Raw genomic sequence first — 13460 nt, 5'->3', positions numbered from 1 at the left:
AGTACAACCGTGAAACAGTTTGAAGAAGTCACTTGGAACACGCAGATGACCCATGTGATCGTGTCATGCAGGGTGTTCCATATGTAGACGCTTCAGGTCACTTTTGGCCAGAGTGAGACAGATGTGTGTACCTGTTAACTGTCACAGCTGCTCCATGTCAAAGTAGCTCTATTTGGAGTTCTGCGTTGTCAAGGCAATGAGTGCCTGCCAGCGAGACTGTCCCACATCTACATGTCATTTTGTCCTCATCTGTCTCTTGCCCTGACAGCTGCATCTGTTGTACAGAGACTTAATGAGGGGTTTCGTAGAGTTTGTGTTTGCACTAACATTTTCTTGTGTTGTGTTACAGTGGCCATATGGCCAAAGAATTGTCTTTCTTTGCCGTTATATATTTGAGTGCTCATGTGATGGGATGCATATTAGACATGAGAAGCTTTTTCAAAATTAGAAAACATGGTCTTGAACTCAGTTCTTTGTAACTGGTGGTGATCTCTCTTTCCAGTTAGTGATTGTATCCAATTGAATGAGTGTTTATATGTGTTTGCGGACAAACGCTGGGAAACACACACAGTATATTTCCTCCCCAATACTGCAAATCACCTTATGTAACCACCGTTATTGCCAAACAGGTTTACTTGAAAGATCCGCAGGGGTCTTTGACCTTTTTCAGGCCAGGGAACCCCTGGTGGATAAGAGACAGAGCAGGGACTCCTGTCACATTTGAAGCCTGTCCTATAATAACATGCATATACTGTAGTATCAAATGTTTGAATTTATTTACTTTTCTATTATGCTTACATGGTAATGCCGTTAAAATGATTAATGGTGTACAGACAGAGTCATTTATATGGTGCATTTTAATTTTAGTTAATGCATTTTAATGTGGGAGGGATAATTAAACATTTAGCTGAACATCAGAGTATTATTTTTTTTTGCACAAAAATGACTGCAGTACTGTCATGAACCCCCTGTTGAAGACAGATTAATAGTGCAACAGTCATATTTATCGCATTGCAGGTCCATAGTTAATAAGCTGCATTATAAAGTGCTGCTCATTTAATAGTTAAAAACTGATGTTGTTCAGGAAAATAAGAGTGCATTGTTCAGTCAGAGTTTGAGAGGGAGTTTAGTGGCTTGTCTATTGAGCTTTAATTGTAATCATTTTAAAGCCTACGGAATTTGGGGTCTTTTTTCACTTGAAATAAAGGGGATGTGGCTTAAAATAAGTTGTGTAGACATTAAGAGGATAGTTCACCCAAATTCTGACATCATTCCAAACCCATATGACTTTCTTTATTATGTGGAGAGTAGAAGGTAATTTTTTTAAAATAGGCCTTTATCCTGGTCAGTTCTTTCCATATAATGAAAGTTCTCCAAAATAACAAAAAGCACCATAAAACATCACTGAATATGGCAGATTTGGATGTTGTGTCAGGGTTGAAGTCAATGACATCAAACAGCAAGCATTGCTTCTCAGTTATCTTGTGACCGATCAAAACACAATTTTTGCCAATTACCCCAGTTTTGCCCAACACCTTAACTTGCATTCTTTCATCAGCTTATTGAAGTGTGCATGTGTGATTTATATCAGGAATGCATCCTTCCTGCAGATTTAAGCACATCCAACCAGAGTGAGTAAGTGTTGTATATATCATAAATATATTATATACTCCATGGGCCCTATTTAAACGATCTAAGCACATGGTCTAAAGTGCACAGCGCAGGTGCACTCAGGGCGTGTCCGAATTCAATTTTGCTAGTTTAACGATGGGAAAATGGTCGGTGCACCCGGCACATGGTCTAAACGAGTGCGTCTCTGTGTGTGTAATAAGCAAAGTTAACGCGGATTTTGCACCCGCCTAATAGACACATATTACTAACGCGCTCTTTAAATAACAAAGAAAAAATATTGCGCCAGACTTTAGACCAGGTTTGAGTTGGTCTATGGTGCAGTCTATTTTCAGTTTCTCAAAATAGCAACGCATCAACAATGCGCCTGAACACAACTCATCAAAATGGGAAAATGAGAACTGCGTCGGGCTGAAACTAGCAAAAACACTTGCGCCGCATTGCACCGGGTGTATGATAGGGCCCCATCTCTTTTTTTAACCCAAGTACTATAAAAAATGTCTCCTCATCTTGTGCAGTTGAAAGAGAAGTGGTACAGTTGTCGAGAGGAGAATCGTTTCCCGCTGACATTTTGGAATACTCGGGGGTTTATAATGCTTTATTTACCATCAGAACTCACATACTAAATAGCATACTATGAGTGGAATGCAGGAATGCATATGTTTCGATGTCACTAACATGAACCTGATTTAAAAAAAAATCAGTCTTGTAAATGGTTTTCTTGCATTGCCGGGTCATTGGTTTGCATGTAAACCAGTAAAACGGGTTATTTCAATAAACAGATTATTGGTAGTTATAAGCATATTGGTGTGCATGTAAAGGTGCAGATTGATAGGAAAGCCTGCACAATATGAGACATCAAAGGTGCAATATTTGAGAATGAAGAGCGATATTTTCAATGACTAGTCACATTTTTGATCTGTTTGTCACTAAGAGTTGTTGTATGGCTTCAGAAGACTTGGAAAATATTGCATGATTTAGCCCACTTTTATGGTGCTCTTTTTTGTCATTTTGGAGATTCAGCACTGGAACCCATTCACTTTTATTGAATGTAAAATAACAGCCAGGATACTCTATGAAATATCTCTTTTTGTGTTCCATGGAAGAAAGAAGGCTATGTGTTTGGAATGACAAGGGGGTGAATAAATACAAAAAAAAAGGTTTCATTTTTGTGCAAACTCTCCTTTGAACATGTACTCCGAATGGGATAAAAGCTCATCACAGACACTCTGTGTTGTTTTCACTGTTGTATGACATGCTGTTAACCCTATCAATAAGACTAAATATCACCTAACTGCAGGCTAATTGTGTCTGTGCATTGTTAACATGATTGGTGCCTTAGTAATAAATATAAATTGACTCGTTGCATCTTTGAATAAGTAAATAAGATGCAGATTTGTTTAGTCAGCAGCTATGTCTCACTGTTACACAAATACACACATTTATACACTTGCTGTCGGCTTTCTTTCATAGTCTCTTGTCTCTTGCTCTCTCTCGCTCTGTCTCTCTTATATGCACACAGACGTAGCCACAAAGCTTAGCTATCGACTTTTGGCACAAATGGAGTTGAAGCAGGAAATATCAGGTTATCATAATGATCTCTGTTCTTTCCAGATTAGGCAGAGTAGCGTATGGCTCTAACACAGGGGAGAAGAAAATAATTCACACACACACACACACACACACACACACACACACACACACAGACTAAACACAAAATCCACATTGAAAATCTACAATTCAGATCCTAATTTAAATCTGTAAACTAACAAATATTTGTAGGATTTTGAAAAGTTTAAAACAAAGAAATGTTTCTGTACTAATGCTCTTGTGCGACAGGTCAGATTTTCTTCAGACTTCATCTGGAGCAGAAGATGCTCTTTCAAAAAATGCTGGACAACATAGTTCATAAGACTTTTGAAGTTTATTCCATCGTGAGTGCGCACCTTCAAAAAAGTGAAAATAAATAAAAAATAAATGAAATAGAATATGCACTAGCTGAAGTCATATGGCCATTTTCTGTGCTACATGTGTTTATTTATTTGTTATTCTTTTAATTTTTTATAGTTTATTTCATGTAAAATTTGTTTCTTTTTATTTTTACTGAAGTTCTTATGAAATATAAATGAGAAAAATACAAAATAGCAGCATTTTCACTACTGGTCTTAGATGTAACGTATCTTTGGTGGATATACTCAGTGTATTTTTGCGTCTGCATATGCGTTGCACACATCTATGTATTTTCCTGATAATAATGTGTATTAGGGATTGTGAAAAGCTGCTGTGGAGTGTTTTCCAAATGAGGCAGATGGTGTGTGTGTGTATGTGTGTGTGTGTGTAGGTTTAGGGGTTTGAAGGGCTTCAGTTTTACATGAGTCAGAGATCAGACTGACCCATTTCCTCCGCAGCAGAATCCTGTGGAAACACATACATTTGGGGTTTGTACGTGTCACCGTTCCCCGTTTCCTACATCATCATGATTCCCTGCAGGAAGTGACACGTGTGGTCTTTTCTCTCTCAGTGCTGTAAAAGTGAAGGAAGCCTCAGAGAGCAGTGGAGGAATTAAATATGGATAGGACACGGGGGAGGCTGCACGGATGAGGGGGTCTGCAACTACTTTCTCTCTTAATGATGTGATGTGATGTGACAAGCGTGGTGCTCATGGGGGCAGAGTTACCATAGCGATTCCCAACACTCCCCCCATCTGTGCAATCTCCCATGCACAGCATCCATATTTAATGCAACTTTTACTTAGTGCAGTTCAACTGCCCACCCAACTCTTTCTACCTCTCTCTCTCGTTCTCTTCGTTATATTTTCTGAAGCAAGATGCATTATACATTTATGGGCTGAATGTTATAATTATTGAGTTTACAGTAAAGTTTTCCAGCCTGCTGGAGAGAGAGGCCTTTAGGAGCTGTCTCAAATTATCATATATTCCATGCTGTTTTTATACTTAAAGTTTTACAGAGTTATAATCTGAACTCTGTATAACTTTTAAAGGATTTTTCATCCCACGTTTGCTATAACCGGGACAGTTGTTATCGGTTTTTGTTCGTCCTACTGTCAGCTTTTCCTTTTTTTGAACTTTCCCCTCATAAAACTATTTCGCTAACTCAGCTGACAGCTGTAAAGTGTGTGTAATGGCAGATTGTAGTAATGTTTGTCACACAGCAGTGCTGCAGAACGAACACGATGAAGGCAAAAGACTTTAATAAAATGCACATAAAGAGAACAGCTACAGCACAACTGATGCAGTCAAGAACCCACCACAGTGAACAGAAACAGAGCAACTTAAATACATGTGCAAACAAGGATAATTAACTAAAGGATGAAATCAAATAACCATGATAACCAACACAACAGGGGAAATGTGCAAACTGAAACATAGTCCAAAGTGACATTGTGTCAGTTTATCGCAGTGTTTAGTACTAATACAATAACCGACAATATTCTGAAGTAAGTTAAATGATTCGATGAAAATTATGTATTCATGCCATTCCAAACACATGCAGTACCGTTAAAAGTTTCGGGTTTAGTAAGATTTTTTAATGTTTTTGAAAGAAGTCTCTTTTGCTCACCAACTTAGTCTGCATTAATACTGTGAAATTCTACTGCAATATATTGTTTTATATGGTAATATATTAAAAAATGTAATGTATTCCTTTGATTTATGTATAATGGTTTGTTATTTTGTTTATTTCCTGAAAAGGTCTTAAATGGGCAATGATGTAACTGTCGCGACGCGCATGTATTTTATTTGTGTGAATGTAATATTTGTATGATGTTTATAGTATTCACTCAGTAGTACTGTGAGTGTTCGGCTGGAGAGCATTGCAGAGTTATTTGTGTTTGCAGAAGTGGCTGATTTTGAGATGATGTATTTTTGCTCAAAGCAGAGAAGAAAACATGTATTAGAGCAACTTTATAAGTAGTATACAGGAAGTCTGTTGTGTGGATGAAAAGTCGAGAGGAGGGGAGCTCGCCAAATCCAGGGGAGAACTCATTAAACAGGCTTTTTTAAATGTGGCATGTCCATTTGGGGAGGTCATTAATTTATCTTTAAATATCTGTGACGACAGTGACATCAAATGCTGCTTCATGACCACCTGAAGAGCCATCGCTGATATTGCCTTGATTGACATTTTTTTAATAGTTGTACTTTGACTTATATAGAGCATTTGAAGATAGAGTACTTATACTGCTAGCAAAACTAATTGTAATCAATAAATTGACTTCAATTTTATTAATAAAGTCTGACTTGTGGGGCATTGATTTAACACTTTGAGCCAGAACAGACCACAGAGGAGTCTTCTGTATGATTGGAAGTATGTAGAATAATAAAAATAAAGTAAAGGTGTAAAAGCAGTCTGCATCATAAAACAACACTGATACATAAAAAAATACAGCAAGACAGCAAGAGTTTCAACAAGTTGACTTTGAATATACATTATCACAAATCATATGGACTTATTTTATGGTGCTTTATTTATGTTTGTTTATTTGTTTTTGTTTTTTTTACTCAACAGTCCTCTATTCAGTTTGGAACAACATTAGAATTTGTAACTGATTTATTTTTAGGTGAGCTATTCCTTTAATGCAAGCTCGACTACTCTCTGTCTGTGAAGGCTCTATGTTATATGACCACTCAGTGATTTGTGATCTGATCCTCAGAGAAAGTCTTGCACACAGAGTACTAATTGATTAATGCAATCGATGTCATGCTGCGGCCTACACACGTGACTGACAGATATGTTTGCTTGTTCACATGTTTACTTTAGGTTATGAGTGCACTTACAGCTTGGTGATCCACAGATAAGCCAATGAGAGGATGGCCAGAGGTCACATGATCTACAGAAGCGCCTACCAGCTGATTCTACTGAGCGTGCTCCAGCTGGCACATGCGCAATGTGAGTACATAGATGTCAAATATGCATAAAACATAGGCAGAATCCTCTGAAACTCAAAATAATTGCTGGGCCTTTTCGTGAAATTCGTGAAACCAGCGCAAAGGATAAAGGCACACTTTAATGCAGGTCACAATGTAGTATGTAATTAAAAAATAAGGTTTTGGAGCATGCTAAGCAATTTCATCGCACTAAACCAGTTGGAGGGATTATAATGCTGTCCTCCATTTGTTTCTTTCACTGCACCAAATGTGCGGATCAGTGTTTACAAGTCAACTCTGACTACGTAAAGAAATGACGTCAAAATTTAATACATGGATTTTTATCTTTCATTTGATGCACGATAAAGCATTAAAGAAGATAATCAGATGGGCATTATGTTATTCTCTAGTAGAAGAGGAAAGAAATGCCGTTGAGTTTTAGTTGCTAAGAATTTAGAATGTAGAAAAAAAAATTATTATTTAAAAAAAAAATCAATTCATAATAATTTATTAAATAGATTTATTTTTTATGAAATGATTTTATAATAATTATTATAATCATTTTATTGTTCTCTGTTTGGTCTTTGTAATTGTATTTTATAAAAATGTAAGCGTAATTGCACTCTTGTGTAAACATTATCTGCGCTTTTGTAGATTAAAGCATGTAAAGTGAAGATGAAGAGATTGTATCACACAACATCTGGGGTGATGACACGAACTTTCACCCACGCACTCAGTTCATTGTTCTCTTTGAACCTGAGCTGAGCCTGTGCTGGTTAGTTACACATGCCATTAGTTTGGAGCTGCTGGGCAGATTAATGTGACATCATCCTTAGATCGAGTGGATTAGCATCCACTGCAGACTGCATCAATCACTCCACTTATCTGCAGTTACTTCACTTGCTCCGGGCAGTCGTGGCCTAATGGTTAGAGAGTTGGACTTGTAACCTGAAGGTTGTGGATTCGAGTCTCAGCTCCGCCAGGAATTGTTGGTGGGGGGATCAAATAAGCTCTCTTCCAACCTCATTACCACGACTGAGGTGAGACCCTTGAGCAAGGCACCGAACCCCCAACTGCTCCCCGGGCGCCACAGCAATATGTTCATGGTGTGTGTGCGCGTACTTGGATGGGTTAAATGCAGAGCACAAATTCCGAGTATAGGTCGCCACACGTGACTCCATTTTTTTTTCACTTAAACAGACTACAAATCTTTGTCTTCCTCTGCAGCTCCTCCTCAGTTCACTCGGACGCCTGTTGATCAGATAGGTGTTCAGGGGGGCGTGGCCTCCTTCGTATGTCAAGCCACAGGAGATCCGCAGCCTAGAATCACATGGAGCAGAAAAGGCAAAAAAGTCACCAACCAGAGATTTGAGGTAAACACATCTCAATTGCACAAACACAAACCATACAGACAGCTTGCTTACACATCAGCTGCAAGCAGCGATACAAGGTTGTAACACTACTAAAGTGAGATTTCCTGTAACTTCACACATTTGCCCCTGGCTCAAAGAATGCCATACACATGGTCTATAAAGACACACAAGCTATTCAGGGAGTTACCAACACATTTCTCTGTGTGTGTGTGTAGGTGATAGAGTTTGAGGATGGGTCAGGGTCTGTGTTGCGAGTGCAGCCTCTGCGGACCCCCCGTGATGAGGCTGTATATGAATGTGTGGCATCTAATGAAGCAGGAGAGATCAGTGCCTCCACACGGCTCAGCGTGCTCCGCGGTAGGTATAGAACGCTGCACTGAAAAAATTATGGGAAATACCAATTAGAAGATAATGGTTTTTATGCAGTGACCAATAAGCAATATAATGGTGAATATACAAGTATAGGCCCACGCTGAATCTCTGAATCTACAGAGCTTTAATCATTTTCTATGTTGTTTTTGGGGTAATTTTGTTTTTGTGTAAAATTACATTTTTATTATTTTAAATAGTACGTTGGCGCTACAAGAATAGATCCTTAACAAATGAAGACTGAAAAAAATGTGTGCTATTTTGCATAACATCTGCATAAGATCAGCTTCACCTTGTAAAGATCCAATCCATTGAAGGCAGAGGTGTGAGTGTAATGTGTGTTTGTATTTGTTTATTTCAGAGGACCAGCTTCCCGCTGGTTTCCCGTCTATAGATATGGGCCCTCAGCTGAAGGTGGTGGAGCGTTCTCGCACTGCTACCATGCTGTGTGCAGCCAGCGGAACACCTGACCCTGAGATCACCTGGTTTAAAGATTTCCTCCCCATAGATACATACACTCACGGCCGGATCAAACAGCTACGCTCAGGTGTGTGTGCTCATTTACACAGTCTCTGTGCTCTTATTCTCCTCATTTGTTTAAAGGTGCACTTAGCAAATTTAGCTCATTAAAAAAATAAATAGTACATTTTATATATATGTTTTAAACAACATACACTCACATGAGATTCACATGAGAAAAAAATGTTTTGTTCTACATGGAGCAGGTCGTCCCCTTATGGTGGGATGCCATGTTGAGATCACATGACCAGCTGAGTTTTGCTTATCCTTGCAACAAGCTACTAATATTAATGATATTAATAATAATAATTTGATAATATGTTTACTTCATATACATAATTCATTAGGGATGCACCAGTATTGAAATTCGTACCGTTATGGTAATAATTATTTTCATGTTGTGCCCAATATTGAACTATACAATTTTGTTTGAATTTACAATTGATAACATTATAATATACACTGTGAAAATGAATATTCATTTTGAGATTTGTTAGAGATTACATTGAAGAGTGTTATTAATTATAAATAATTATAATAATTATTATAAATTAAGTGCTTTTAAAGATTAACTTGAAGTGATAGTTAGTTGACAGCAGAGGTAATATGAATGCTAAAAAAATAGCATTCATAATTAAGTATCTAATATCATAGAATAATTGATGTGGTATTGATATACTGCACACTGTTGTTTGAAAAGTTTGGGGTCAGTAAGATTTAGATTTTTTTAAAGAAATTAATACTTTTTTTCAGCAAGGATGCATTATATTGATCAAAAGTGACAATAAAGACGTTTGTATATTACAAAACATTTTTATTTCAATTAAATGCTGTTTCTTTTAACTTTCTATTTATCAAAGAATCCTGTAAAAAAGTATTACCATTTCTACAAAAATATTAAGCAATGCTTAATAGAAAACGGTTATTTTAATATGTAATAATATTTCACATTATTACTGTGTGTTTTGAGCAAATGAAGTTTTGGTAAGCATGAGACACTATCAAAAACATTAAAAAACCACCCCAAACCCCAAACTTTTGAACATGTGTGTATAAAGTTTATATTGTGCATTGCTATATGTGACCCTGGAGCACAAAACCAGTCTTAAGTCGCTGGGATATATTTGTAGCAATAGCCAAAAATACACTGTATGGGTCAAAATGATTGATTTTTCTTTTATGCCAAAAATCATTAGGATATTAAGTAAAGATCATGTTCCATAAAGATATTTTGTAAATTTCCTACTGTAAATATATCAAACTTAATTTTTGATTAGTAATATGCATTGCTAAGAACTTCATTTGGACAATTTTAAAGGTGATTTTCTCAGATTTTTTTGCACCCTCAGATTTCAAGATTTTCAAATAGTTGTATCTCAAACAGATATTGTCCTATCATAACAAACCATACATCAATGGAAAGCTTATTTATTCAGCTTTCAGATGATGTATAAATATCAATTTAGAAAAACTGACCCTTATGACTGGTTTTGTGGCCCTGGGTCACATATACTTTAGAAAACATAATAATAAAAGTACAAAGTAAACAAAACAAGGATAAGGTGATAATAAAATATACACATACAAGACAAATTATAGCAGTGGGAAAACTCAATTGTCCAAGCAAGCAGTCACTGTCAGACCAATGAAACACACCATAACAGCCAACAATTCCCATGCCGCAAACATCTTAGAGTGCATCTTTAAAGAAATCCCGTAGCCTTAAATCCTTTCTCACACACACACACAGTCTCAAACACACTGTTTTTGCTGTGCGAGAACCTTAAGTGATAAATGTGCTGTCTCTTTTTCTGTGTTTTAATCTACAGAGTCATTTGGTAAGTGTGTTATTCTGAGGCACAACACACACTCACACGTTCAAGCTCAAAACAAACAAACATATCGTTATTGGTAAAGCGCATGATATATCTATATATTGTATTTCCCCTAACAGTACAGTCCCCCTCTGTCCACACACATAGTCAGCACATAGTGTGTTCTGTTCACACACAGCAGTCTTACCTGAGCGCTGCCCCTCTAACATGTGCTACCGAGCCTCTGGCTTCCACTCTCACTTACGTTTTCTCACTCCCTCCTTCACTGGCTCACTCTTTAACTTCTCCAAACGCTCACTGCCTTCGGCATTGGATTTCCTGCATCACTACCCCCTCACTCTTTCAGATCTCTCTCTTTCTCTTTCTTTCTTTCACTTTGTTGCCTAATTAGGTTTTATTGTCCCAATGCTGAATGTTACAGTGGCTTTTCACCCAAATCCGTGGCCTTTTTTGGCTTTCTTCTCTCTCTGGGCTTGAGTCTGCCTGTCTTAAGTCTCTGTGTTCTTTCCAATTTTTCAAAGATATTTTCTCTGTTGCACTGGTTTTATTAACTATTTTTTTAGAAAACGGAGGTGTCATTCAGAGGTTCAAATAATCGATATGTCACTGACGGCTTGGTTGTAAATTTTCCGTCATGTTTTGTCAGTTTTATTATCTCTCACATTTAACACTTGGTATTTTATATGTTGCACTGATGTCAGTGGGAAGAGCTTTGATGTAGCAGATTCTTGGCTTTTTATTCCACTCTTCGGTCTTGTGATCTGGTTATTTAATTTAATAAACAGTATATCATGAATTATTCAACTGCACTGCATTTGCAGTCGGTTGTTTTTCTCTGAAACCATTAATTCGAGTTCACAGGGCTGCTTTAAAACATTTTTCCCTTTTCTTTATTTCTAAATTCAAATTCTTATTTGCCTTTTTCATGGAAGGTTTTTTCTGCCACTGAATAAAAAAAATTAAAGAGGTAATTTTGACTTTTTATCTAACAATTCTAAAAAAAATTCTCGCAATTGCGAGTTTCCGTCTCAAAATTCTGACTTTTATTTTCTCAGAATTGCGAGATATAAATTGTAATTGTAAGAAAAGTGTTTTTTTCTTCAAAATTAAAATTGGACTTCATAACTCACAATTGTGAGTTTATATCTCCCACTTCTGAGAAAAGAAGTCAGAATTATGAGAAAAAAGTCAGAATTGCGAGAAATAAACTTGAAATTGTGAAAAATAAAGTTAGAACTGCGAGTTTGAGAATTTATATTATGCAGTTCAGAGGGAAAAAGTCAGAATTATGAGGTAAAAAGTTAAATTTACCATTTTTATTTTTTATTCAGTGGTGGAAACGGGCTTCTATATCTAGTGCGGGAATGGTTAAAAGGGTTTCTGAAACAGGGATATGCAATAGACCAGATGCCTTATATTTGTGAAATTAATTTAATGCATTTTCGTAAATGTAAAAAAAAAAAAAATATAATAAATAGAGACTATATATATATATATATATATATATATATATATATATATATATATATATATATAATATATATATATATTGATTATATTTAAAAATATATTTTTTTAAATTATATTTTTTAAATATATATTTAAAAATATATATTTTTTAAATTATATAAAAATGTAAAAAAAAAAAATTGAATCATCAATATTTTAAAAACATACTAAATGACGGAAAATGTTCAGTTCTTTTCGGTTAAGACGACCTCTTCTGTCATCTCATAAAAGCTCAACATACACTTTGCACTTAAGACATGAAGAGTCTCCCTCCTCCCCTCTTTCTCTTTCTTGCACTCTTTCTTTTTGCTGTTTCTTTTTTATCCCTCTATCTTTTTGCTCTCTCTCTGTCACTCTGTCTTTTTGTCATTCTCCCTCGCTACACTAACTCGTCTTCTCTTTAATCTCCCATCTGCTTTCATTCTCACACATCCAGGGGGTACACCTATCCGAGGTAAGAGACTAAAGCAACCCACCACATCTATCCACACCTTACTGCTCTCTTTCTTTCTGCCTCTTCCTCTCTCTCTCTCTCTCTCTCTCTCTCTCTCTATCTCTCTCTCTCTCTCTCTCTTTCTCTCTGTTTGACCAACCGTGTCATTTTCAGTGACAGTGTTCATCATGATTAATGTTTGGGTTCTGTCGCCATGATAAAACTACCTCCTCTTTGCACAGATCTTATCTGAATGTGTTATTTTCATGGTAAATTAAAATCAAATAGACATTAATTATGTGAGTTGATAAAAATCATTTGAAATATCTACTAAAAATGAAAGAGGATTTACTTTAGTGACATCTTGACACTGTCTATTGCAGTTTTCTTTCTTGGGGTGATGTATTACTCTTTGAAACAGGAAGCATGAGCAGGACATATCGAAATACTCATCCCTAAAACATTCTAGAGCATATTATTGGATAAAAATGTGAGAGTCCTCTATTGTTTTTGGTCGGTTGTCCTTGAAGGCTATACATTTTAAATGTGTATATTACATGATAAAGCTAATAGCCATGGACTAAAAGCCAAGAAAATCAACTTTTTTTTGTTCCCCTCCAGTCCAGAATAGTTGCATCATTGCCTAAAAGGAAAAATATAATATATACAGTATGCTGTAATTTTTTAGTTGAGGAACAGATGACTTTGAGCTGATGTTTTTGAGCTAAATAATGGGAGCAGAGAAGAGACTAACTAAATTATCCCGTATCATCTTGTATTGTGAAATATAGACCATTATGTTTGCAATTTCAGTGACATGCTTGAAATTCTTTGCTCAAATTTAAGCATTTTTTTCTGCTTTTGCTGTTTTTCTCATGCTCTTCCGATCCCTCTGCGGATCTTTTCA

At 36.3% G+C, this 13460-nt stretch overlaps 1 protein-coding gene across 10 annotated transcripts in view; it reads left to right on the top strand.

Moving 5' to 3' along the window:
• The window catches only part of LOC109063250 (receptor-type tyrosine-protein phosphatase S-like), a 46672-nt gene that overhangs the window by 5881 nt on the left and 27331 nt on the right, over positions 1 to 13460 (top strand). For 4 of the 10 annotated variants that reach the window (XM_042772738.1, XM_042772931.1, XM_042773062.1 and 1 more), the window contains exons 2-7: positions 6409 to 6537; positions 7743 to 7888; positions 8104 to 8245; positions 8619 to 8804; positions 10606 to 10614; positions 12557 to 12574. In XM_042772738.1, coding sequence (XP_042628672.1) covers positions 6459 to 6537; positions 7743 to 7888; positions 8104 to 8245; positions 8619 to 8804; positions 10606 to 10614; positions 12557 to 12574 — 580 coding nt within the window. In that variant the 5' untranslated portion in view covers positions 6409 to 6458. The remainder of the gene's footprint in view (positions 1 to 6408; positions 6538 to 7742; positions 7889 to 8103; positions 8246 to 8618; positions 8805 to 10605; positions 10615 to 12556; positions 12575 to 13460) is intronic. The other 6 variants (XM_042772861.1, XM_042773315.1, XM_042772793.1 and 3 more) reach the window with 3 other exon arrangements.

Source organism: Cyprinus carpio, chromosome A1, assembly GCF_018340385.1.
Source record: "Cyprinus carpio isolate SPL01 chromosome A1, ASM1834038v1, whole genome shotgun sequence".
Classification (NCBI taxonomy): domain Eukaryota; kingdom Metazoa; phylum Chordata; class Actinopteri; order Cypriniformes; family Cyprinidae; genus Cyprinus; species Cyprinus carpio.
The sequence above is the reverse complement of the archived record's forward strand: the minus strand, read 5'-3'. Positions and strand labels throughout refer to the sequence as shown.